The 23,032-nt window shown below is 52.8% G+C and overlaps 13 protein-coding genes across 13 annotated transcripts; 5 read left to right on the top strand and 8 right to left on the bottom strand.

The window, feature by feature from the left end:
* Positions 1–9: 9 nt before the first annotated feature.
* Positions 10–1,627, bottom strand: UREG_02988 (uncharacterized protein; the record flags this gene model as incomplete). Its single annotated transcript, XM_002543426.1, has 3 exons — positions 10–314; positions 559–603; positions 679–1,627. The coding sequence occupies 3 exons, from the start codon at positions 1,625–1,627 to the stop codon at positions 10–12; spliced, it is 1,299 nt and encodes a 432-aa protein (XP_002543472.1).
* A 568-nt stretch (positions 1,628–2,195) lies between these two features.
* UREG_02987 (uncharacterized protein) lies at positions 2,196–2,510 on the bottom strand (the record flags this gene model as incomplete). The annotated part of the gene is made up of 1 exon (XM_002543425.1): positions 2,196–2,510. The coding sequence occupies one exon, from the start codon at positions 2,508–2,510 to the stop codon at positions 2,196–2,198; it is 315 nt and encodes a 104-aa protein (XP_002543471.1).
* Positions 2,511–3,009: 499 nt separating this feature from the next.
* On the top strand, positions 3,010–3,879 carry UREG_02986 (uncharacterized protein; the record flags this gene model as incomplete). The annotated part of the gene is made up of 4 exons (XM_002543424.1): positions 3,010–3,093; positions 3,157–3,340; positions 3,390–3,475; positions 3,529–3,879. 4 exons carry the CDS (start codon positions 3,010–3,012, stop codon positions 3,877–3,879), a joined length of 705 nt encoding a protein of 234 aa, XP_002543470.1.
* Positions 3,880–4,528: 649 nt separating this feature from the next.
* Positions 4,529–5,228, bottom strand: UREG_02985 (ubiquitin-conjugating enzyme E2 15; the record flags this gene model as incomplete). Its single annotated transcript, XM_002543423.1, has 2 exons — positions 4,529–4,922; positions 5,065–5,228. The coding sequence occupies 2 exons, from the start codon at positions 5,226–5,228 to the stop codon at positions 4,529–4,531; spliced, it is 558 nt and encodes a 185-aa protein (XP_002543469.1).
* Positions 5,229–5,822: 594 nt separating this feature from the next.
* UREG_02984 (uncharacterized protein) lies at positions 5,823–7,036 on the bottom strand (the record flags this gene model as incomplete). Its single annotated transcript, XM_002543422.1, has 2 exons — positions 5,823–6,785; positions 6,854–7,036. The coding sequence occupies 2 exons, from the start codon at positions 7,034–7,036 to the stop codon at positions 5,823–5,825; spliced, it is 1,146 nt and encodes a 381-aa protein (XP_002543468.1).
* An 870-nt stretch (positions 7,037–7,906) lies between these two features.
* UREG_02983 (neuronal calcium sensor 1) lies at positions 7,907–8,719 on the top strand (the record flags this gene model as incomplete). The annotated part of the gene is made up of 4 exons (XM_002543421.1): positions 7,907–7,917; positions 8,027–8,122; positions 8,320–8,482; positions 8,540–8,719. The coding sequence occupies 4 exons, from the start codon at positions 7,907–7,909 to the stop codon at positions 8,717–8,719; spliced, it is 450 nt and encodes a 149-aa protein (XP_002543467.1).
* Positions 8,720–9,752: 1,033 nt separating this feature from the next.
* On the top strand, positions 9,753–11,881 carry UREG_02982 (uncharacterized protein; the record flags this gene model as incomplete). The annotated part of the gene is made up of 4 exons (XM_002543420.1): positions 9,753–10,863; positions 10,921–11,258; positions 11,316–11,751; positions 11,814–11,881. 4 exons carry the CDS (start codon positions 9,753–9,755, stop codon positions 11,879–11,881), a joined length of 1,953 nt encoding a protein of 650 aa, XP_002543466.1.
* A 505-nt stretch (positions 11,882–12,386) lies between these two features.
* On the bottom strand, positions 12,387–13,151 carry UREG_02981 (uncharacterized protein; the record flags this gene model as incomplete). Its single annotated transcript, XM_002543419.1, has 3 exons — positions 12,387–12,812; positions 12,871–12,926; positions 13,004–13,151. The coding sequence occupies 3 exons, from the start codon at positions 13,149–13,151 to the stop codon at positions 12,387–12,389; spliced, it is 630 nt and encodes a 209-aa protein (XP_002543465.1).
* A 640-nt stretch (positions 13,152–13,791) lies between these two features.
* On the bottom strand, positions 13,792–15,805 carry UREG_02980 (uncharacterized protein; the record flags this gene model as incomplete). Its single annotated transcript, XM_002543418.1, has 4 exons — positions 13,792–14,425; positions 14,623–15,014; positions 15,077–15,392; positions 15,456–15,805. The coding sequence occupies 4 exons, from the start codon at positions 15,803–15,805 to the stop codon at positions 13,792–13,794; spliced, it is 1,692 nt and encodes a 563-aa protein (XP_002543464.1).
* Positions 15,806–16,468: 663 nt separating this feature from the next.
* Positions 16,469–18,080, top strand: UREG_02979 (uncharacterized protein; the record flags this gene model as incomplete). Its single annotated transcript, XM_002543417.1, has 2 exons — positions 16,469–16,774; positions 16,812–18,080. The coding sequence occupies 2 exons, from the start codon at positions 16,469–16,471 to the stop codon at positions 18,078–18,080; spliced, it is 1,575 nt and encodes a 524-aa protein (XP_002543463.1).
* Positions 18,081–18,346: 266 nt separating this feature from the next.
* Positions 18,347–19,219, bottom strand: UREG_02978 (uncharacterized protein; the record flags this gene model as incomplete). Its single annotated transcript, XM_002543416.1, has 3 exons — positions 18,347–18,835; positions 18,952–19,151; positions 19,207–19,219. 3 exons carry the CDS (start codon positions 19,217–19,219, stop codon positions 18,347–18,349), a joined length of 702 nt encoding a protein of 233 aa, XP_002543462.1.
* A 265-nt stretch (positions 19,220–19,484) lies between these two features.
* On the bottom strand, positions 19,485–20,660 carry UREG_02977 (uncharacterized protein; the record flags this gene model as incomplete). Its single annotated transcript, XM_002543415.1, has 1 exon — positions 19,485–20,660. One exon carries the CDS (start codon positions 20,658–20,660, stop codon positions 19,485–19,487), a length of 1,176 nt encoding a protein of 391 aa, XP_002543461.1.
* Positions 20,661–21,556: 896 nt separating this feature from the next.
* UREG_02976 (uncharacterized protein) lies at positions 21,557–22,930 on the top strand (the record flags this gene model as incomplete). Its single annotated transcript, XM_002543414.1, has 4 exons — positions 21,557–21,868; positions 21,929–22,468; positions 22,524–22,629; positions 22,689–22,930. The coding sequence occupies 4 exons, from the start codon at positions 21,557–21,559 to the stop codon at positions 22,928–22,930; spliced, it is 1,200 nt and encodes a 399-aa protein (XP_002543460.1).
* Between the last annotated feature and the right edge of the window lie 102 nt (positions 22,931–23,032).

Here is a 23,032-nt window from a genome sequence, read left to right as displayed (position 1 = left end):
TTTTTTTTTTTACTTCATCTCTGAATCGACGTGGCTAATATGTCGCCTTTTTAGGCAATAGTCATCATCGGCTACACAGGCGCAGGTATCCAAGTTGCTGCCATCCCCGCCATTATCAGCACCTATGCCATCGACAGCTATAAGCCTGTTGCGGGAAGTATCTTTGTTACCATCACTGTGAACAAGAACCTCTGGGGCTACGGCGTCGGCAAGTTCGTCACCCCGTGGACGGTGCGGCATGGCTTTATCCCTGCCATTATGGTGAACATGGGCCTGACCGTATTGTGGTGCGCGTTTGCTATCCCGGCCTATATCTGGGGCAAGAAGCTTCGCAAGCTCACTGCCAATTCATCAGTGCACAAGATGTAAATGGTGGATCACGATATTATGTTTCGATAGATTGGATGTTTGCTGTTGCCCTTCTGGTGGATTGTATTGTTGTATATTTTTTGGTATTCTCAAGGGCATCCTCGGTCCATCTTCTACCATTTCTCCCCCAGGCAGACCTAACTGCTCTAATCATAATTTTAGCTGACGCGAGTCACGCAAATTTCATACCTCTTGCTGATGATTCTATTTCCAGCCGACCGCAAGTTGGAGGACCTGTAATCAAGGCATGTAGGCATAGCGCCAAAGATCAATTGTCGTCAGTTTCGATACAGTATGTTGGACATCAACCGTCGTCCTCATCGGGGTCATATAGATCCAGATCCAGCTTTGCTTTCGCCTGAGTCGCTGGCTTCATCGTACTTCCGCTAAGCACGGCGCTGGTCCTTCCAGCCGCAGCCTGTCCGCTTGGCCCGGATATTTGCCCAGAAGTATTAGCCACTGAGTCGTCTCTGATTACAGCATCCGCTGTCTTTGCTGCATCTGCCCCGCCTGTCGTAGCTGCTTCAACCGCAAGTATCACCTTGTCAACTTCTCTCTCGATATCCCGGTCGTCGCGGGCTCCGCTCGCCGCAACAGCAGCCTGAAGTTTCCCCATCACCCCCATGCGAATCTTATCATCGTTGGGATACGGCAGAAGCCACCCTTGCCGAATGGACTCTGCCAGCGCATCCAACTGCGACGTAGAATTCTTGGTTATCGTGGCCATTTCGCCGCGGTCTTTCCCTGGCCCCTGTGGTCCCTCCTGTTCATCCTGGAGCGGGCGCTTCGTGGGGATGGCGCCCGAGGCGGCGGCGGACGCGGCGTGGGTGTTGTATTTGCTGATTCGCCGCGCAAAATCGAGAAGGAGCTTGTAGTCGATCTCGTTCTTCTGCTGCCGCATCCCGCCCATTGCCGTGTCTTCTCCATCGCTTGCATTGCCGCCATCCTCGTCGCTTTCGTCGTCGTCGCCGCCTGCTAGAGCGGAGATGTCATCGCCCATCTTGCCCACCTCCTGGACTATCTCGCGCACTCTTCCCTCTAAACTACTCGCATCCGCGCGTAGTTGGAGTATTTTGGCATAGTTGGCCTGGTGAGTTCGCAGCGTGTCCAGTGCCGAAGTGAGGTTGTCGTCGGCTTCGAGGAGGGCGAGTGCCGCGGCCGGGGCGCCTGCGGCGGTAGGGGAAGAAGATATGGATGAGACGAGGGCGTTGAGACACTGTTCGATGGCGGAAAGGTGAGTGAAAAGGGCGGTGTCCATGGCTGCTCAGGCTGTTTGATGGTTATGAAGCTGCTCTGGCTGGGAGCTGCAACCCAAAGAGAGTCGAATGTTATTCAAAAGATGAAAGAGACCTGGCGCGCATATGCTTTTGTGGCTTTCCTAGCTAATAGTGATGTCAGTTGTTGTATCTACAAATATCTAGCTAGTCAACAAGATACCGAAGCCTTTGATAGATACGGAGTACTCTAGAGGCAATGCTTTCCTCAGCCACACTCACTACTCCCACGTGACCCACCAGCCACACAACCCTCGCCACAGCTGCATCACGTGCAGCCTATTCCCAAGACGGCTAGGCTGCAATGACCTCATCGCAACGTCGCTTCCCGCCAACGTCAATAATTGATTGGAAGTCAGGATGATTCTTGCTTGCATCGACTTCGTTTCGTGCAGAGAGACTCCATAGTGATACTCTTTACGGAGTAAGCCCAGCCTGACGCTTGTCGTGTGGCTTGCTGGAGAGCGATCGGCGATCGTTGTGGCGAAATGATCTCATCTGTTGCTCTTGAACTGCCGCATCCCCAGCAGCCCTATGCCCGCTGCCTCCACCTCAATCGCTGGCCATCGACGTTGTAAATGGCGGTTTGCTCGCTCTAAACTCCAGATCGCGGAACTCCACGGATCCTACCCGTAGCGATCTCATGGTTTCCCGGCCTGTCGCGAAAACAACAGATGCGCTGTCGAGGCGTCCGGAAACAGTTGCGTCCTGGCCAATAATTGCTGCCGAAAGTGCATCCGATCGGCAAGCCATTTGTTTTCTTTTCCAGCCACCGTTCTGCATCGGTGTGTCCGGATTGACGTGAATCATGGCGTTTTCCTGTGCCTGCCCAGCTCCATCTTGCAGGTGCTCTGTGCTGGCTTGCATCTTCGCCAGTTTTTGATCCACTCCTTTCCTGCTTCTCCCGTTCTTAAGACACTGCTGGGGTGCAGGGTGCAGCCAAGGGATGCATCCAGCACCTACAGATACACGAACTCCAGGATGTCAGTAAGAAGATCTTGGTTAATCGGGACCGAGCATCCGATATCAACAGCTCTCGCCACAATGGAAACATCTCAGAAGTGGAGCACACTAATTGTTTGCTTGCTGAGCTCCTTGCTGGTGGTTACATGGAGACGGGCAACTTCCCACACTAGTGAATTGACCAGCTGTGTGTGACCTCACTCTGCTCAGTCCTTGCTTTTTGCTTCTTTTTTCCCTCACTTTGGCCTCTGCTTGTTTTGTTTATCAGAGCTGCCTTTCCCCTTTTTCTGCGTCTCTGATCTCTCTCTCTTCCTTCGCCAACCCATATAGCCAGCCTCTTCCTCTTTTTTCTTACTCGCACACTGAAAGCCATCTTGCATCACCCTTCAATCAGAGCATCAACATGAAGGCCGCTGCATTTTTCTCCTTGGGGCTCTGCGCCGTGTTTGGTGCTGCCCAAAACCTGGATGATATTCCTCAGTGTGGGGTAGGAGAATGCCCTTGTGCCTTGGTGGATGGTCAAAAGACGTGACACTGACTGCTGTCATAGCGCATGTGCATTCAAAATATGCTCAACAAGGCCGCTGAACTCGGTTGCGCCGCCAACGACATCGCATGCCTTTGCAGCAACCGCGACTTTGGCAACGGTATCCATGACTGCACCCAGCAGGCCTGTCGAGACGATAATCTTGACCAGATTATTGCTGCTGGTCGAGCGCTGTGTCCCAATAATGGTAAGCGCTGCGCTCCCGCTCGATGAAGCTGCATGCTGAATAGCAATAGAATCAGACACCACCTCTGGCGCCCCTGCCACAACTCAGACTATCGTGACTTCGTCTGGAACTGGATCTGCGACCCTTACTGAGACTGTACGTTGCGAATGGACCACGGATTAACTATTTTGAAGCTAACTTCCCTCCAGATTAGCGATACCGTGGTAACCTCGTCGTCTCCGTACAGCACTGCCCCGGTGGTCTCTACGGTCACAGACGGTTCCCAGACGATGGAAACCACTGTCGGCTCTACCACTCTTTTCACCGAGGTCACCGGCTCCGGATCTGTCACTGAAACCCCGTCTCCCACTACGGTCACCTCTGAATTCACTAGCACGCTGACCTCTGGATCCAACACCGAGACAGTCACCGGTACCACCACGGAAACCCAGACTAACAATCCGACTACGACTTCTGAAGGAGCCGCTGGTCGCGTCATGGCAACCGCCGGGCCCGGTGTCGCTGGAGCACTCGGCCTCATGGCTCTTTTCGTCATGTAAATTTGAAAGCAAGGAACATGCTTCATGATTTATATCGTCGATCAAGGCAGATTGCTACTTGTTTTTTAAACACTTTTTTGACTGGCGAGTCTGGCTGGTTTCAACTCTCTTCTTGCGATTACGAGTCTACGAGACATTGATACCATGCTGTTTAATTTCTCATGTTTGCGGAGGGGATACCATTCTTGGGGAAGGCATAACTTTGTAATAACTTCAAGTCCAGCGCCATCACATAGCCATTAATTGAACTATTGCCTGAAAACAAGCGTTGAACATCAGCACACGTCGAAGTCTTCTTGTCCTCCTTGCCTTGCTTGCTTTGGAGAAAATACTACTAGGAGATACGGTGATGACATTTACTGTCCCAACTCGCAGGAGCCAAAAAGTTTGCTTTCCAAAAGTTGTGTTGTGCGCGGCATGGAGCTCTTGGGAAAGAATCCTCATAGATGAAGATGCAATGTACTATTGAGTAGGATGCACCACATCAGCGCCTCAAATATTCAACAATAGTCAGTGGAAGAATAAAACAGATAAAACTTTCACAAGGTCTCGGTAACCGTTCTGTCCACCATCTCCCTCCGTCATCATTTCTGGTTTCCCATTCTGGAAAAAGCAGCAAAGCCCATTCTGGTTCCTATCATCCTACCTACTACTCCTCCCCCAAACTCTCCCGCACACACTGCCGCACCCGCTTCTTAAACTCCTTCGGGTCCTCCCTCCACAACCTTGCCGCCTCCACATTCGCCGGACTCTCGTCGTTTGGACTGCTCAGCATGCTGATCACCGATAGCAGGATCGTCTCGGGGGTCTGGACGGGGGACCAGCGCTCGGCGGCGGATTCGTAGCCGTACTTGTCCTCTTCCGGCGGGTGCAGGATCGAGATGCACACTTCGCCGTTGGGGTAGACTAGAGGCGAGAGGATCAGTGAGTGTTTGTGTGGAAGGAAGAAGGAGGAAAACGCACTGTTTGGGTGGAAGATGGAGTTTTCAAACTTCATCTTGGGGGGAAGATGGGGATATTCCGGCGGAAACGAAAGACGAGCTCTGAAGAAGCCACCTAAAAAGCAACGCCCCAGGCCCCAGGCCCCGGGCCAGCGTCAGCACTGAAATTCAAAAATCCCACACCCAAACCCGCCGTGTCTTTGGTCGTTTTGCGCACAACACACACACACACACACACACACACACACCTCCGTAGAACTTGCACTCGTCGGAGATCATGAGCATCACCTCCCACTCAAAGATGTTGTTGTCGTCGCCCAGCCCGCAACTTATGCCCGGAATGTCCTTGTCCGTCTGCATCTGCTTGAGCTGGCGGCCCAGCAACGCCGCTGCTGCCGACCCCGCCATGTTCCCGACCCGCACTGTAGTGCAGTGTGATCCCCGCGTCTGGAGGTGTATTTGGCCCTGAGGAGGTTGGCGGTGTGGTGTGGGAAAAAGCACTGGACGTAACCGCGGGTGGCTGATGTGGGGATCTAGTTTTGAGTAGGAAAGAGTTGGGGAAGATGGCCTTGTAACAGATGTGCAGAGAGATTAAGAAACAAGATCGCTCTAATAAGATGTTCAAGGGAGTTTGCTGGTATGAGGCATTCGTCTGATATGCGGGGGTGGTTTTTTTGTAGGGGGAAGAACAGCGTTTGTTTGGATGCTGGCAGCGGCGGTGGCGCCGAGAACACAGAAAACAAAAGACGTGCTTTTTCTTGACTGCCAGCTTGCTGCTGCACGTGAACAGCTCACAGGGGACAAGGGTGAAAGTCGGCATTCTGTATATTGAGGAGTTATGGATCTATATATGCACAGGGGGTGCGGTGCGTGGATAAAAGACTACTAGTAGATGTAATTGCTACAGGAAAGCTAGGGGTTTGAGCATCACAGTACGATTTGAAACAGAGATTTCTTCCTGAGAGATCAGTGAGTTGAAAGCACCCCCCAATCCCTGCGACTTTAGTTCTTTCCGTCGACCAGCTTTGTCTTTGTGGAAAAGCTGATGATTTCGGCAGCGAAAATGACAACAAATGCGGCGCCAACGGCAACGGAGATGGCAAAGTATTTGGCGAGTAGCTTCATGAGACGGACACGCGACGGCCAGGTGAAGCCCTTCCAAGCCTCCAAGAGCCCGAGGCAACCACCGCCAAGGATAGCAGGGCCAACCTTGCCGTTGAACGTGCGGTCAAATGGAACGATGGTGTCGACATCTGGCGAGAGTGCCGACGCAGCGACCCGGACAAGGGCGACACTCGCAGGGATGTCGATCAGGACGGTGAGAGCGAGTGTGAGGAGGAAGATGCCAACGGAGCCCGCTGCGGTCCCGGCGCTGGGCTTGCCGAGCTGTGGGAGCTTGGTGAGAGAGTCATCGTCCATGCGAAAGCTGTGTAGTGCGATGCCAAGGTAGAGCGGAACGAGGAAAGCGATGTGGGAGGCGACGGACTGCAGGGCCACGGCGGGAACGACCTTCTTCCAAGTGCGAAAGGCGGGAATCCGTTTCCAGAACACTCGAGCGTTGGCTGAGGGCTCTGAAATGACCGTGTGAATCCAGGTCACGCTCAGAGCCGTCAGGGCCACGTCCGCGGCAATGGTGGCGAGGGCACGGGCAAAGATATGCGAGTACGACGCGCCCAGGGAGAAGATGGAGATGAGGATCCCACGACAGAAGAAATAGAAGATAAAGACAGCCAGTCCGCGAAAGGGAGCCCAGAAGCCACCACGGGCCCGGAGATGCTTCAGTGTGGTCCTGATTTTGGCCGTGATGGGGCCTTGGGGGCCAGTGCCTTCAAGATCCGTGGCGCTGCCTGGCGTGTTTTTGGGCACGCCGTCGTCATCTTCCCCGTCGATGGGCACATACACGGCCGGCTGCGAGTCCTCGACGATTGCCAGAGCGGGGACGACCATGCCAAGTGTGTAATGAAGCTGCATCGCCGTGGGTTCCGCGCGTCAGCGAAGGGCCGTGGTCAGAGACAAATTGGGGATTCACTTACAGCACCCATGGCCAGCGCACCAGCAAGCATTGTTGCAACGAGCACGGCGAGCACGACAGGAGAGGCTTCCTTGCTGTCATCGCCGTTTTTGGGCTGTCCGGCGATGCTAATCGCCTGGGGCACGCCCGAAACGGCCCTTTTCACCAGATGGTGGGCAGCCGCAGAGATGGCGGCAGAAGACATGATAGTTGGATGTGGTTGTGTTGACGATGGGGATGAAAGTGATGAGAACGAGCGACGACGGTGGGAGAAACGGAGAAGAAGAAGAAGAAGAGAAAAACGAGCGGCAGAGGCAGTGCTGGCGGCGGATCTCGCTTTTATTTAGTTTACGGGCGAAGTCACCACTAACGGCTAGCAAGGCAGCCTTGATGAGTTAGTCAGCCCACCGAGAAACGAGCGGGCGGGGCGGTGCTTCGGGGGTTGCGGCGCCGACTTTCAGGGGCAGCGCTGCCTAAACACCGCCTAAACACTGGGGGCGAGAGAGCGAGGGCGGCTGGGGGCTGGCCTCCTGTCTCATCGCTCAAACACATTTTCCGGCTATTATTAGCCTCAATGCCTGTGCGTGCGAGACTTGGTGCCGCAGATGTACGGAGATGCGGCGGTTGGATTTCAGAGAGAAACCTCTAATAAGAGACTAATAACTAGCAGTGCTTGAACAATATCATAGTTACTCCAGGCTGTCTCCTATGACGATGTGCATCTTTCCGGGGGATCAACGGCGCTCGTCGACTCCGTAGGGCTGCTTGGCATGCTTAACTTCATTCCTTGCCCGGACTTCTTCTCGCATCATCCATCATATCGACAGGTTGGTTACCTGCTTTTCTATAATCCCAACATTCCCACTCTCGCGCTCTCTTCCTTATCGCGGCCAGGGCCCCATTGCCTTTCGTTCACGCATCCGCTGCCCTGTATCCCACTCTCGTCCACCGCTTCGTGCTGCCCACCCGTTTTACCCCGCCGCGTCGCTCGACAAGATCAATTCAGTCAGTTGGTTGATCCCGCCACTGCCCCAGGACACAGCCTTGCGACCGTTCGCAACCCCGGCCGGGAATCATGGGGAAGTCGTAAGTTATTGCATCGAGAAATTGTTACTTCAGCAGGCTTTTCTCACGAGCCGCGTTTCAAGACCCCTCACCCTGCAGAGACAGATGCTAATCCGCTACGCAAATCTAGGCAATCGAAGCTGTCGCCTTCGCAGCTCGAGGAGTTGCAGAGGGCCACGCACTTTGACAAGAAAGAATTACAACAATGGTATAAAGGCGAGTCCTCGTCCGTCCCTGTGCCAACCGTGAAACCGGCATCGACGGGGGAGGCTAACCGTCCCCCCATGAAGGCTTCTTGAAAGATTGCCCCTCTGGCACCCTGACCAAAGAAGAGTTTCAAAAGATCTACCGACAGTTCTTCCCCTTCGGCGACCCGTCCTCGTTTGCGAATTATGTATTTCGGGTATTTGACTCCGACAATAGCGGCATGATTGACTTTAAAGAATTCATATGCGCCTTATCGATCACGTCCCGAGGTCGAATGGAAGACAAATTAGATTGGGCCTTTCAGCTGTACGATATCGATGGTGACGGCAAAATTAGCTACGAGGAAATGCTAGCGATTGTCGAAGCGATATATAAAATGGTCCGATTGAATCTCTCCCGCTGCCGCTTGCTACTCCCCGCTGACTTCTTGTTGTAGGTGGGGTCCATGGTAAAACTTCCTGAAGATGAGGATACGCCGGAGAAGCGCGTGAAGAAGATCTTCCGAATGATGGACAAAGACGAAAACGGGAGTTTGGATATTGCCGAATTCAAAGAAGGCAGCAAGCGCGACGAGACGATCGTAAGCGCTTTGTCGCTTTACGACGGTCTTGTCTAAATCCGCTTTAGTTCCACCAGTTTCCTTCTTTGCTTGTTTTTCTATAAGCGATGTCCCTTTTTCAGTAAATACTCCCTCCGCTCTCGTGGCATTTCCCCTTCGACTGTGCGTGCTCATGCTGTTTTCTTCGTGTATCACCCCCTGCCTGAAAATATCTTTCAGGCTTGCGAGGGCGCGCTTCTGTGCTCTAACGGGCTTTTCCTGTCCCATTGCTGGTGGTATTTTAATATTTGCCGGTGTCCGCAACACCCGGTTTGGAAACAAGTTGCGTGATCCGTTACTTGTTCAAACTGGCATTTCTTTTCTTCCTGAGCCTAGTGTTATTACAGGAGGCCTTTTTGCTCTGACAATGCTAGCCAAATATGACATTCCAACCTCTGTGCCCTGTGCCCCTCTCCTGTTATCTGCTATCCTACTCTTCTTGGTGGCCTGGTAGTATGTGTTACCGGTGCAGGAGATGTTTATTCGGGTTGGGCGCCTGCTAGTAGTTACTTGTGTGTATTGAAGCTTGTATAGCAACACAATATTTCTTACGTTTTCAGAACAATTTTGCTCCCGACTGCGCAGTACCAGCAACTACATCTGCATCTGCAACGACTGTCATCCGGCTATTTTCGCCCTGTACGCTTGCGCCTACAGCGCCTGGGCTAGCTGATCGATTAGTAGAAGAGATGGGCGGCAGGAGTTGCTCACCCCGGCCCTTGAGAGCGTCACTGGGGGTTTGATATAGTTATTATCTGCGAATCCGATGAATCTGCCAGCTCACTCCCTTTAATCAAAGATTACGTAATCGGAGCTGACGCCAGGTCGACATCAACAATCCGGTTGATCCTCCGGTTGACCACCGGCATCTCTCAACATCTTCTATCGACTGTGATGGTTGACGGAGCTCGTCGTCGTTTGCCGGAGCTTCACCTCTTTTCTTAGTTACTCACTCAGCCACTTGATGACCCTGTAATCAATGCCTGCACAGCTCGAGCCGCAATCCACCCCCAGAGACCTCCGCTGACGACTTTCCACCACAAGCTTCGATATGCGACCCTCACTCACGCCCGCTTTCTTTTCAACGCTCCTCCTCCTCCACTCTCTTTTCTCTGCGGCGTTTTATCTCCCCGGCGTTGCACCTACCTCATACCAAGCCCACCAAAAAGTTCCGCTCCATGTCAACCACCTCTCGCCCACGGTCTCCGACCACGATGACCAGCTTCATTCCGTCATTTCCTACGACTACTACCACCCGGCATTTCACTTTTGCCGACCCGAAGGCGGCGCGAAAGACATCAGAGAATCGCTAGGCAGTATTATATTCGGCGATCGCATCCAGACGTCGCCTTTTGAAATTTTTATGGCCAAAAATGAGACTTGCAAATTGCTTTGCCCAGAGGTTGTTTTCGACCCACAGAGCAGTGAATTCGTCAATCAGAAGATCTGGGATGGTTACAATGTTAACCTGCTGATTGACGGGTTACCTGCGGCACAATTGGGCGAAGACTTACAAACCGAGGAGGAGTTTTATATCCCCGGATTTTTCCTGGGCTCAGTTGATAAAGATGGGACTAAGCTGCTAAACAATCATTACGATATCCATATCGACTACCACCAGGTGACTGGTTTGGGGAAGAAAGAGCAGTATCGGGTTGTTGGGGTCTTGGTGAACCCTACTTCGCGAAATCCTTCAAAGATCCTAGACGGCGGCAAAAAAGCCGAATGTTCTGCGAACGGTTCACCGGTGTCGCTCAGCGAAACAGAAGACACGACCGTTGCCTGGACTTATAGCGTCACCTGGAGGGAATCGCCGACGGCTTGGGCCACTCGCTGGGACAAATATCTCCACGTTTACGACCCCAGCGTCCATTGGTACTCACTCATCTATTCCGCTGTTTTTGTCATTTTGCTGGTCGCACTTGTGAGCACGATTTTGATGCGGGCATTGCGAAAGGATATCGCAAGATACAACCGGCTCAACATGATAAATTTAGATGACTTGAATGACAACCCAAGCTCTGTGGAGGATGGAATTCAGGAAGATTCTGGTTGGAAACTCGTCCATGGCGACGTGTTCCGCTGCCCGAAACACCCGTTACTACTGAGCGTGCTCTTGGGGAATGGTGCGCAACTCTTTATGATGACCGGATTGACAGTTCGTACGTTATTCCTCGTAACTCTCGCACCTCTGTTTCATTGCAGCTAACAAAATTTAGTCTTTGCCTTATTTGGGCTTCTCTCCCCGTCAAACCGAGGATTTTTGGGAACTGCTATTTTGATCATCTATACCTTCCTTGGCTTCATTGGTGGTTACGTTGCTTCCAGAACTTACAAGTCCTTTGGTGGTGAAGCATGGAAGCGCCTTATCATTGCGACTCCCCTCATATTACCGGCCATCATCTTTTCCGTTTTCTTTTTCTTGAACTTCATCCTGTGGGTCAAAGGGGCCAGCGGCGCAGTCCCATTTACCACCATGATTGTTATAGTTCTCATATGGTTCGTTATCAGCGTACCGCTGAGCGTGGGTGGGAGCTGGATCGGCTTTAAACAACCGGTATGCTTCTGTGTAGCATTCTTAGTTTCGAGGATTTCCTAGTGCTGACTTCTTTAGGCCCTCGAAGGACCGACGAAAACGAACCAAATCCCGCGCCAAATTCCTCCTGCCGTTGGCTCCCTCCGGCTTGTTCCTTCGACTCTAATTGCTGGGTTCTTCCCTTTTGCGGCTATCTTTGTCGAATTATACTTCATCATGAATTCGCTTTGGACCGGCAAAATCTACTACATGTTCGGTTTCCTTTTCCTTTGCTATGGCCTAATGATCATGATGTCCGCGATGACTACTGTGCTTTTGGTGTATTTCCTCCTCTGTGCGGAGGATTATCGCTGGCAGTGGAGGTCGTTTGTGGGCGCTGGTATGACTGGCGGATACGTCTTTATCAATGCTCTTGTCTTTTGGGCAACACGGGTTAGCTTCGGCGGGCTCACCGGCGCCATATTGTACCTGGGGTACTCAGCATTGTTGGCATTCTTAGCGTCCATTCTCACAGGTAAGCTTGCCTGCTGCAGTGTTTCTTTGCTTCTTACAGGGTCTAACCTAGGACTGGCACAGGTTCGATCGGATTTTTTGCCTCCGCAGTCTTCATCAACCGTATATACAAATCCATAAAAGTGGATTAGTTGTCTCGTCGGCATGGCTAAGCGTCACCTAGCAATGTATCATACGATATTTACTGGTTTTATTGTCATCGTTCTGGTGTGTGGTTTAACCGTTTTCTACCCCAAGTTTGGTAACGCGCCCAGCCAACTCGTTAATTCGTGTGATGCTAGCGAAGCCTGGAAATCTTTTTTCCTCATATTCACCTTTTATGCCGGATCAGTTGTTGAATTTTTTTTTCCCCCTTTGATTTTTGTTGTCTGGTGTTCGTGATGCATGGAATGGGAATGTGTTTGAAGCGAAAAATAGACTATTTTTGTAATTCTACTTGGGAAATCTGAGAGATCATTTGCGAGCGGTCCATTCTTTCAAATCCTGGACTACTTATATTTACAGAATTCTACATTATCAGTCGTTATAAATGTCGTGTCTGGTCGTAACGTGCATTGCTCATAAGATATCAGAATGAAGCGCCATCACCGCATAAACATGGCGCACTCATAATAGCCCCCTTTCTCACGTATCGAATCATGCAACCAACGCAACCAGTGCGCCGAATAGTATCGATATTAAACCCGACTGTCCGGTCCTTATTGGCACCGCGTCCGCCGTCTTTGTCGCTGACGCCGCAGCACCGCCGCCAACCGTCACCGTCACCGTCGGACCGGGCCCGCCGGCTCCAGGCGTCGTTGCAGTCCCCGCGGGCGCACCCAGCTCACTTCCCGGAATCGCAGTGCCGTCCCCCTTGGCGGTGAACTGGCTGGGGAGGTGTAGCGTGCTCAGATTGGGCTTGGAGTCGGGGGAGGAGGAGTAGATGTTCCCTGTGGAGCCGGACGCGAGGGTGAAGTTGCCGAGGATGAGGTTGACGGTGTCGCGGGACGGGGTGGTGTAGACTCCCGATGTGATGGAGCCGTGGGAGCCGTCGGGGAGGTAGTAATTGGTGGTGAAGCGGTCCTAACGTGCTTGTCAGAAGAGAGTGAGTGGACGAGTTGGTTGACTATAGTTAACTTACCCAGCAAAAGGAAAGCTTTCGGTTTCTGACCAGGAGACACGGCATCGGCGATCGACCTGTTGGTTCCCACGCAGGATCAGTCTCAACAAGCGCCAAAAGCACGAGAAGTAACTATTGTATTCACACGACTCACAGCACAGACTCCCCCTCTCATCCTCCCTCCTCTGCAGAATCCCCGCCGCCGCATCGTGAAACCGCCCGTCGCCTCCCGACAAGATCGTGTCTCGCTTCAGCGAATGCCCTTCAACGCTGGCGACCAGGTCTTCGTAGAACCCCACCATCTCGTCGCCGATTTGCGGCGGGGACGCATCGCGATCGGCGCCGTTTGCGAAACATGGCTCGTACTCCGGGGCGCAAGATATCGAGCAGACGCCACGGATGAGTGCGGTGGAGGAGAGGACGCTGGCGACGAGGTGGAAACGCATGGCGTGGGCTGATGAGAAGGTGTTTGGTCAAGTCTCCCTGGCTGCGAATTGGACCCTGAGTGAGCGATGCGTAAGACTCTATGGGAATTAGAAGAGAAGAGAAAGAGAGAGAGAGAGTCTTTATTTTTGAAAAGATTATGGCCAACACCGCCTCTTTCAGATGCCGCAACCCGCACTTGTGCGATATGAGACATCGTCTGGACCCTGGTCACGAATCGCGCGTCTAGCCCGTTGGTGCTATTAATAGCTTGACAGGCTGGGCAATGAGTGAAGTGGAAACAATATATTCGATTCAACTGACAGCCATGATCATAAATCCTTTGCTACGTAAATTCCTTCCACTATCGGGGTATCATCAGACCATGCCATATTGCAGCCACGCTCGCATTTCAAAGGCAGCATGCATTGTATGCAGGAACGCTGGTCCATGTCCAATCGGCACCGTCCACGCCGTCTCTCTCCAAGATTCACCGCACAGGACGAACTCGTCAGATCGCTACCCAGCCATCGTGCTGACAGGTCTCGCGCCGCTGAGGTTCACCACTCGTCCTCCCATTCCCACCGGGCCACCAGTGCCTTGGGCCGCCGCACCTCCGCCAAACGGATTTGGGGCTTTCACCCAGCCGGGAACCTGATCGTCCTGGCTCTCTCGAGAATAGACGGTTTGCCAAACGTTCGGAAACCCTGTAGGAAGCGCCCCTTTCACCCGGGACCCGGGAATGGCGTACCGCGGGTTATTGTGTGTAAGATATCCCCGCATCAGATCTTGGGCAAGCAGAGAGGCGAGTATACTTTCCAATTCGTGCATCAGCGGGGACGGCGAATCCGCATCGACTTCTTCGGCATCCTCCTCAGTACCCATTATATACGCATACGTTTCGCCCGAGCCGTCGTCGACGAGGTGGGAGTCAGTGAGGTCCGGCTCAGGGAGATGATCAGCGTCGGTGACATTTACCCATTCACCCGCCGGGTCAAAATATCCCGTGGGATTTACGTAGTCATCGCAGTTTGAACTTTCGAAATGCTCTTGACTGGAAACCCACATCGGGGCTGAAATCGGCATCAGTGGGAAAACGAAACCAATCCAGCGTTTGAGCTCCCGTCGTTTACGGCTCCGGTCCGCGTTGGCCCTCCCGCCCGGGATTCAAGCCATCGGACAGCTGCTTCCATCTTATGCAGATAGAGGAAGGGCGGCGGACCCTTTTGTGTTTGCATATTCAGATTTCCATGAAACCCGGCGTGTATGAAAACCTTGCGCGCGAGAGACCGCCAGGTCAAAATCTCGCATCGATTTCGAAGTTGTAGTAATATTCCTTTCCTCCCAAACCAATCGGCGTTTTCTGAATCGACGGCAAGGTACGCTCGAAAAGCCGTCACATCTCCACGATTGATGATGTGACATAGAGGGACAAACTTCTCCCCAAGATCTTCACACTCGGGTCGTTGGATAAGAGCTGTGGAAGGAAATCGGCCAAGAATAATGTTGCATGGAATGAGGTAGGTTAGGATCAGCCGTCGTTGGCTCAACGCCTGCTTGTGACACTGATCGTACGCTGACTGCAACGCGGTCTGAGCTGGGTAGAACAGGTTATTGGAAAAGAGATATCGTCCAAGGTAATACAAGTACGTAACTCGCTGTGGCGCCGGGAAATATGACAGTGGAGGCGACTGTGCATTTATACTCGCAAACATTTGCTCTGCGTTTCTCAGCTTGCCGCACTAGGATCTCAGTCGTCAGTAAAGTGAGGAGGGAAATATCAATGATCTCGCCAGCATGTTACCTTGAACAAGAGCTTCAAGCACAAGTTGGCCATGAGATAAATGCCGGTTCTCCTTCCTTCTGGTTTCCCCAGTGTCCCCGTGCGGTCAGTCAAGCACTTGATAAACGCTTCTCTGACGACGTTGGCCGACTTTTCGACCAGTGTCACTTTTTCCGTCGCGCCCTCTGCGTCGGCGCCTTCTCGCAGCAGATGGGCAATCATTTCCGGTCGGCGGTCGAGGCCAATGGCAAGCTTTGCCAGAACCTTGCAGAGATAAAGGGCGGTCGGAAGGACGATGATTCCGTACTGGCTATCACCTAGGGCCACTATGCACTGACTGCGTAGTGCGCATGTTCGTCAGAGACGGATTCAGCGGGCGAGGAGATCAAGGCTTTCGTACTTTAGCAACACCCTCAGCAGCTCATAGGTCTCCAGCAAGTTCTCCAGGTTGACGTCTCGTAGAAACGTAAAGTATAGCCGCATAAACAACGGAAATGCGCTCCACGCACTTCCCACCTCGGAGGCTGGCACTAGAGGCTCGCATTTTGACAGCAGCTGCTCGTCCTTGCCAGAGTCGCTGGGATATGCTCGCCGTAGCTCGTCGACCATCTGTAGATAAACCGGAGAGAGGGGAGGTTCAAGCTGGAGGAAATCTTGAAGCTTTGCGCCATCGCGGGCGTGGATGAGATCGCGGATGCTGGAGAGGAAGTTATCGAGGACGGGGGTCGCATGAGCCGGCGTGGCCCACATGGCGAGGATCGCGGACGCAAAGGGAGGGTCTAATGGGCCGAGATGAGCGTTGATAGAAGAGGACGAGGGTTGATATGAGAAATAGGTGAAGCTGTTTGGTTATGTGGCTGGAGAAGAAGCTGAAGAACCCCGGGGCGCATGCCTAAAAATAGACCGGCTCGGCGCCTAACAATGCCCTAACAAGCCCCGGCCCGCCCCCCCCGGAGGCCTGCAAGTTAGGGGTGGCAGTAGTCGGCCTATAGGCTACAGGGAGCACGAGGTGTTCAAAAGTATTGGCCACCAACACAACAGGAACAATACATAGTAAAAACATGTACTATCAGGCCCGACAATTGATGGATACTAGCAGAAAAACACATCTCTCATTAGATATTACAGCTAGTTGAGCAGTGTTTCTTGTCCTGCTGTTGTGCATCAACAGAAGAATTATATTTCATCGCCTTCAAACCAAGTTCACCAGCCCATCACGTCATAAATAGCGAGCCCTGCAATGACGTCTGGATCACAACCAAGAAGCAACAGCTTTTGGTTCGGATTCTGCACAATAATGATGACTTGTCGAGCTGCTGCTGATGCTCTATATCCATCCTGGACTGCCTGTGGCTGCTGGCATCCAGTCGTGATCGATTCCGGCTCTTCTCGCCCTGCGCTCTCGCTCCCATGATGGGCCTTCTACACACCCTCGACCAGCTCTTCTGGCGCCTTGTGACCCATCCGATCGTTGTGCTCTACGTCTTCGTCCAGGATATCTTGAGTCTTGTGTTCGCACCGACTCCGCCGCCGCCCGACAACTCTACAAAGCTCCGTCGTCCCCGCGTTGCCATTGTTGGTGCTGGCCTGACCGGTGTGTCTGCTGCCGCCCATTGCGTGGGCCATGGCTTCGACGTGCAAATTTTCGAAGCTCGATCAAAGGCAAAAGGGCTTGGTGGCATTTGGAGTGTAACTATGCGATGTCCCAAATCTGCCCCAGTAGGGAGAATGCTAATTAATCCGTGACGCCTGATAGAGAGTCAACACCACCTCCGCCCTGCAGATCCACAGCGTGATGTTCCGCTTCCATCCGTCCGTAAGATGGCAGAGTGCTTATCCTAAACAGGAGACGATCAAGAACGAGATCGTCTCGCTCTGGGAGCGGTACGGGCTCGAAGAGCGCACGGTGTTTAGCACGCCGATCAAGTCTGTGCGGAAGAACGAGGACGGCAAGTGGGTGATCAACGACACAGAGTCGAAATATGGCAATTTTGACGGCATCATCGCTGCCGTCGGCAGTTGTGGTGATCCCAAAATGCCTTCACTCCCGAACCAGGAGAGCTTCAGGGGCCAAATCTACCACTCGTCGAATCTCGATGGGAAGGACGCAAAGGGAAAACGTGTCATGGTCGTCGGAGGCGGTGCGAGCGCTGTGGAGGCTCTGGAATGGGCAGTGGAAGCTGGGGCCGCTCGGATCGATGTGCTCTCGCGCTCTGATAAATGGGTTATCCCGCGAAACGTCATCGTCGATGTGCTGCTTGCAAGCAACGTCTTGGGCCAGGAGACCCGTCTGTCGTGGATCCCGGAGGTTCTACTTCGGAAATTCTTCTACCGCGATCTGGAAGACATCTCTCCGTCGGGTAAAGGCGTCTTCATGGATACCCCGACCGTCAACTCCCAACTTTTCCAGCTGATCCGCGACGGCAAAGCACGCTGGCTTCGAGGCGATATCCTGACTGTTGCCAAAAACGGCATCCGCTTCAACCACCGCGCCAAGGGCGTCCCCAAATCCGGGCCGGGCCATGAGATATTCGTGGAGGGCGACATCATCATCATGGCAACCGGATTCTCCAGGCCCTCTTTATCATTCCTCCCCTCCGAGGCATTTGAGCCTCCCTATGGACCACCGAACTGGTATCTCCAAGTATTCCCGCCAGCGTTCCCAAGCGTCTGCGCCAACAACAGCACGTACGTCAATGCAATTGCAACAGCGGGAAATTACCACATTGGCATCTACACGCGCCTACTCCTGATGTTCCTTGTAGACCCGCTGAGCCGTCCGGGGGAATTCTGGATGAAGCGCTGGATCGATATGACAAGGCTCCTGAAACGTTTCGCGCCGACGGGCGCTTTTGACTTCTTCACCTATTCGGAGCTCATGTATTGGTTTGTCTTTGTGGTCCTCATCAATCCGTTCCGGTGGAAGTGGGCGTTGTTTGTATTCATGGGCATTGGGCAGGCCCTGCCGATGACCGTTGTTCAGAAGGAGGATGAATTGAGACAAAAAGCTCAGGAGATAAGTTGAAATGGGCCTGTCCTCGATGTCGACGGGCTGTGCGTATATTCTGTTTGACCACCCCTTGGGCTTTGGCGTTGCATTTGCATTCTAAAGGTTAACTAGGCTTGTGACCTAGCATCTTACATGTCAAGCTATGCACGGTGGTTCTAGGCCATCAGCTCAGGTGATAGCTCGAGTTCCCAGTCATATTGTCTTGGAATATATCTGCTCACATAGTAGTCATGGTCACGCTGTGCACAATCCATATTTAACACTGATCATCATATAATAGCTCACTTGTGTTTGCGCCTGGCCAGCCTCCACAGTAGACCCTCTCTGTGTCCTTCGTCTTGTATATTGCCTTTCTCAGCAACAGGCAGCATTCCAGCCTCTTCCGCAAAAGATATTGGCCACAGTACAACCGCACCCACCACGCTAAATATTGTAGCAAAGCATTGCCATAGCAAAACCAGCGTACTACCTACACCGAACGGGACGACGAATTTGATGAATTCAGAGGTCTCGTACAAGTCGTTCTGAGCGGCAATGTAGTACAAGGTTGGTCGAGAGGGCGATTCCAGATCGGCGAGTCCGTGGTCAGCGGGTCGCGCAATTTCGTAAAGGTCTAGTGGGCGGCGGGCGGAGGAGTAGCTGTCGGTATCGCTGTAATCGGTGACGGGTGTGGCCGCGGACGGCGTGCCACCTTGGGAGGTGGTAAGCGTGAGCACGCTGGTCAGAGTGACTGGTGCGACGTAAAAAGGTATGACGAATATCCGAAATATCTGCGATATGGTCACATATAGAACCAGATTATCCGCGTCAAACGCTACGGGGCGGGCTTTCATCAGCACTTGACCTGGAGTCATCGGGCGGGTCTTCCCATACCAACAGATTTTACTTTCAAGTCAATATGTGGCGACATGATCTTGTAGAATCGAAAGATCCAGATGACCAGCCATCTGCTACCACCAAACGACCCGGTCCGGCAGAACGGGTGAATCAGAGATGCTGACGGGGTGTAATACTTCTCGATAGTCTGCCTCTGCACCGACGGGGTTGACTGGGTTAGGAGGTGGATGACGTGCGAGATTTCGGCCACTGCGACATGAATTAGAACGAAGTCCAGCTGCCGCTGCTCGAGGTCGGGACGTACCTGGGTTTTCCATGATGGATGACTTGCTGGAGTTTGCCGTCGCTGTGATACTGATATTATCCGTTGTTTTTATCACGATGGCAGCCGTGATGTCATAGCCAGATCGCCAGCATCACGGAAAAGAATCAACGTTTTCCGCAGTTCGCAAGAGGAGAGGACTGTGCTGGCTCGTCAATGCCTAGGGTTTCAGCGCTGGACGGTGAGATGGCATACTATTCACCGAGCAAACGGTATATTTGGTTTATGTAGTTAGGTATCACCGAGAACAAAATTGACAGCTACTTTTTCCAACCCGCAACCTTCTTCCGTCGCTTCTCGAACCCTTCGCCGATGCTGACACCGTCGCCCCGAGGCCCGTCTTCGGTCAGCCGTCTCTTCCTGCTCTTCTCCAAGGCACCTCCAGCCCCCTTGTTCCGGCGAGTCAGTCGCTCAATTCGATCCGCACCCTCCCCAAGACTTCTCCAGTCCTCCCCGCCAAATCCACCCTGCCGCTTTGCGCCTCTTTGGGCCCGATCCTTTTTACTCTCCTTGGGCAGTCGCACGAAATTGGTCTCTTCATACGATCGCCGCTCCGCCTCAATCTCTCGTTGGCGCTGGGTGCGCACTTCTCTGCCGCCAGCCCGGATGGTGCTGCCGATACTGGGCTCCGCCATGGGCGCGACAGACATTTCGGCACTCACAAACTCGTCGATCACACGGGATTTCGCGGGACGGCGCGGCTCACGGTCAGAGCGGCGATCGGAGGCCTCCATGGGCAAGGCAGTCGGCTTTATCTTTGGAGGCCGGTAAACGCCGTCACCAGGTGTAGACTTTGTAGATGTGGCCGGGTTCTCCGTGTCCTTGGTTCCCTTGGAGAGCGCTGCAAGGTTGGGTCGATAGGCAAGTTCGTCAATGTCTTCATCCTCTTCGGTTTCATCCTCGTCGCTACTTGCGCCGCTCATCTTGCTCCCCGTCGACGAGTCTGTGTCACTGCCACCGGCTATATCTTTCCGTTTAGTTTCCTTTTTCCCTGCTGCGATTCGCTGGGTTCTTTCAGCGTCGTCTGCTGCCTTCAAAATTTTGTCGACCTGGTACTTGAGTCGATTTTCAAGAGGCTTCACACCCCTTTCGAGGTAGCTCCGTAGTTCCACTAGCCTGTTGACGACCTCTTGCTCCTGGGTGGTGACATCCTGCGAGAGGCCACTGGCTCGTTGCAGTGGTTGGGCGTTGAGACGTCGAACCTGAAGGAGGAGGAAAAAAGCAAGGGTCTGGAGGTAGGAGAGCAGCACTTCGTTTTTGGTATCGAGAAGGGAAATACCGTCTGCTGGTGCGAGGACGGACGACTTGTCTGAGGCATCGTGGTGCGGCTGGTCGTGCGGTAGCGCAGCAAGGGCGCCGGATACCGAATCCGTTAGGGTCTCGAGGGCGAGTGACAGTGAAGAATGGGCATTGCTTTGCTGCTCCAAGGATGCCATGCTGTCGCTGCCTGTATTGCGCTGTGCTGCGTCTTTGCAGGAAATGCTGTCTCTCTCAGTCTCTCTGCTGCTTTTTTCTCTTGATCATCGGATAGGATAAGGGCAAGCAGCTGACTAATACGCTACCATCACATGACCTGTCGCGAGCAACCTTCCTCCAAATCTCTCTCTTCATTTTCATCTTCATCTTCATCTTCAGACCGTCGACAGCCTCGGGCGGTTGCGCTGCACACCGCACCACGGGGCAAGCGAATCTGACGACCACAGCTGCCCTCTCCTGATGCTACCCAATATCCATTCCGCTGGTTGCAGTCCGTTCAGCCGGCTTCGTGCTACGATCGCCATGGCACCGTGAGGAGTACGGGATCACACCGTCCTGCTCGCCAGTATCTCTGGCCATTGGGCTGTTCACATGTCTGTTCTTTCCATGCAATCGTCGTCGCACATTTGATGGGGCCTAGGGGATTCTCTGCTTTGACATCCCTGGTTGCTACTGTGCTTGATCTTGTTCTTGTAGCCCGCTGGCCCCTCATACAGCTTTGTGGTAATGTCATCACAAGCGCTTGCAGAAGTTAAAGAGCTATTTCCAACTTGGCCACACTATGCTTTAACTTGGGGTTCCGCCCATGCCTCTTGGTACACTGTGCAGTGCCAGTGTTTATTATTATCCCGTGACCTTTTCTCTCCGTGAAGGCCCGCATGATGATACAGACCCCAAGGGTGCTGTCATGGGGTTGCATCTTCGTAGAGACTTCAAGGCGTGGTAATGCAGAATTGCTTGATACCTTGACGGCGATATCCGTGCCGCCATAGCCACTTCAACAGATATAAAGTCTGGATGTCCCGCATTCAATCTAGTTTTGCCAGCTTCTCCTATAGACTTACCATTCGTCACCATGCGGTTCATGAAAGCTGTTGCCTTTGCTTTTGAGCTTTTGTCCGCTGTCAACGCTGCGCGATTGCTTGATGTTGCCAATAAAAACGACATCGTTCCCGATTCTTACATAGTTGTGCTCAAAAAATCCGTCTCAAGCCTCGATTTTGACTCTCACCTCGCTTGGGCCGCGAATATACACCATGAGAACCTTTCTAAACGGGGATCTATGACCGCTGGTGGTTTAAGACACGTTTACAGAATCAATGGTTGGTATGGGTACAGCGGTTCTTTTGACAGAGAAACACTCGGCGCGATCCTTGAAAATGATGATGTGGGTGCAGCCAGGCGTGTCTGGCCGAAACCCAACCTGCTGATGCACATTGTTTAATAGGTTGATTATGTTGAGCCTGATCGCCACGTGTCGCTGAACGCTCTAGTAACTCAGCCGAATGCCCCGTCTTGGGGACTTGGGAGGATTTCGCACCGACAGAGAGGCAGTCCGGATTTTGTTTATGATGATACAGCCGGTCAGGGGATCACCTTTTATGGTGTTGACACTGGGATCGATATTCGGCATCCTGATTTTGGTGGCCGTGCTGTTTGGGGAACCAATACGGCAGGCGGCTCAAATACTGATGGCCATGGCCATGGAACCCACACAGCTGGAACTGTTGCCGGTGCTACATATGGCATTGCTAAGAAGGCGCGGATTGTTGCTGTGAAAGTTTTGAACGATCGAGGTGCTGGCCAATGGAGTGGTATCATTGGGGGAATGAATTGGGCTGTTAATCATGCACGCCAAAATCGTGTGCTTGGAAAGGCCGTGATGAATATGTCCCTGGGAGGTGGACTATCCTCGGCAGTCAATCAAGCAGCTACAAATACACAAAATGCTGGCATATTTTTGGCAGTTGCCGCTGGAAATGACAATGTAAGTGTTACGACGTCTAGACGCAAATTTTCCCAGTTGCTGACATTTATCCCAGAGGGATGCTGCGAATACCTCACCCGCTTCTGCCCAAGGGGTTTGTACTGTCGCAGCTTCCACCGAGCAAGACAGCAAAGCTTCTTTCTCTAACTGGGGCCGGACAGGTTAGTTTTCTTTTGCCACCTATTCTGCCACCACTGCCACCACTGCTAATATCAACCAGTTGAAATTTATGCGCCTGGCACAAACATTATCTCCACTATGCCCGGGGGCAGGGCCGGGAGAATGTCCGGAACCTCAATGGCTGCCCCCCATGTCGCTGGCGCTGGTGCCGCCCTCATGGCCATGGAGGGAACTCGCGCCTCTGATGTTTGCTCCCGTCTGATACAGTTGGCCCAGGGGCGAATCAGCAACCCCGGAACCGGTACAACCAACAAGCTGCTTTACAACGGCAGTGGACGTTGAAACTACGTGACCTAGAGCCTCATGACCATTTTCATTTGTTGTGGTTGCCTTGACTTTGAAAGATGATCATTGACTTTATTGTATGTACGTATGATATTTTGG

This window comes from Uncinocarpus reesii, genomic scaffold, assembly GCF_000003515.1.
Source record: "Uncinocarpus reesii 1704 scaffold_2 genomic scaffold, whole genome shotgun sequence".
NCBI lineage: Eukaryota > Fungi > Ascomycota > Eurotiomycetes > Onygenales > Onygenaceae > Uncinocarpus > Uncinocarpus reesii.
The sequence above is the reverse complement of the archived record's forward strand: the minus strand, read 5'-3'. Positions and strand labels throughout refer to the sequence as shown.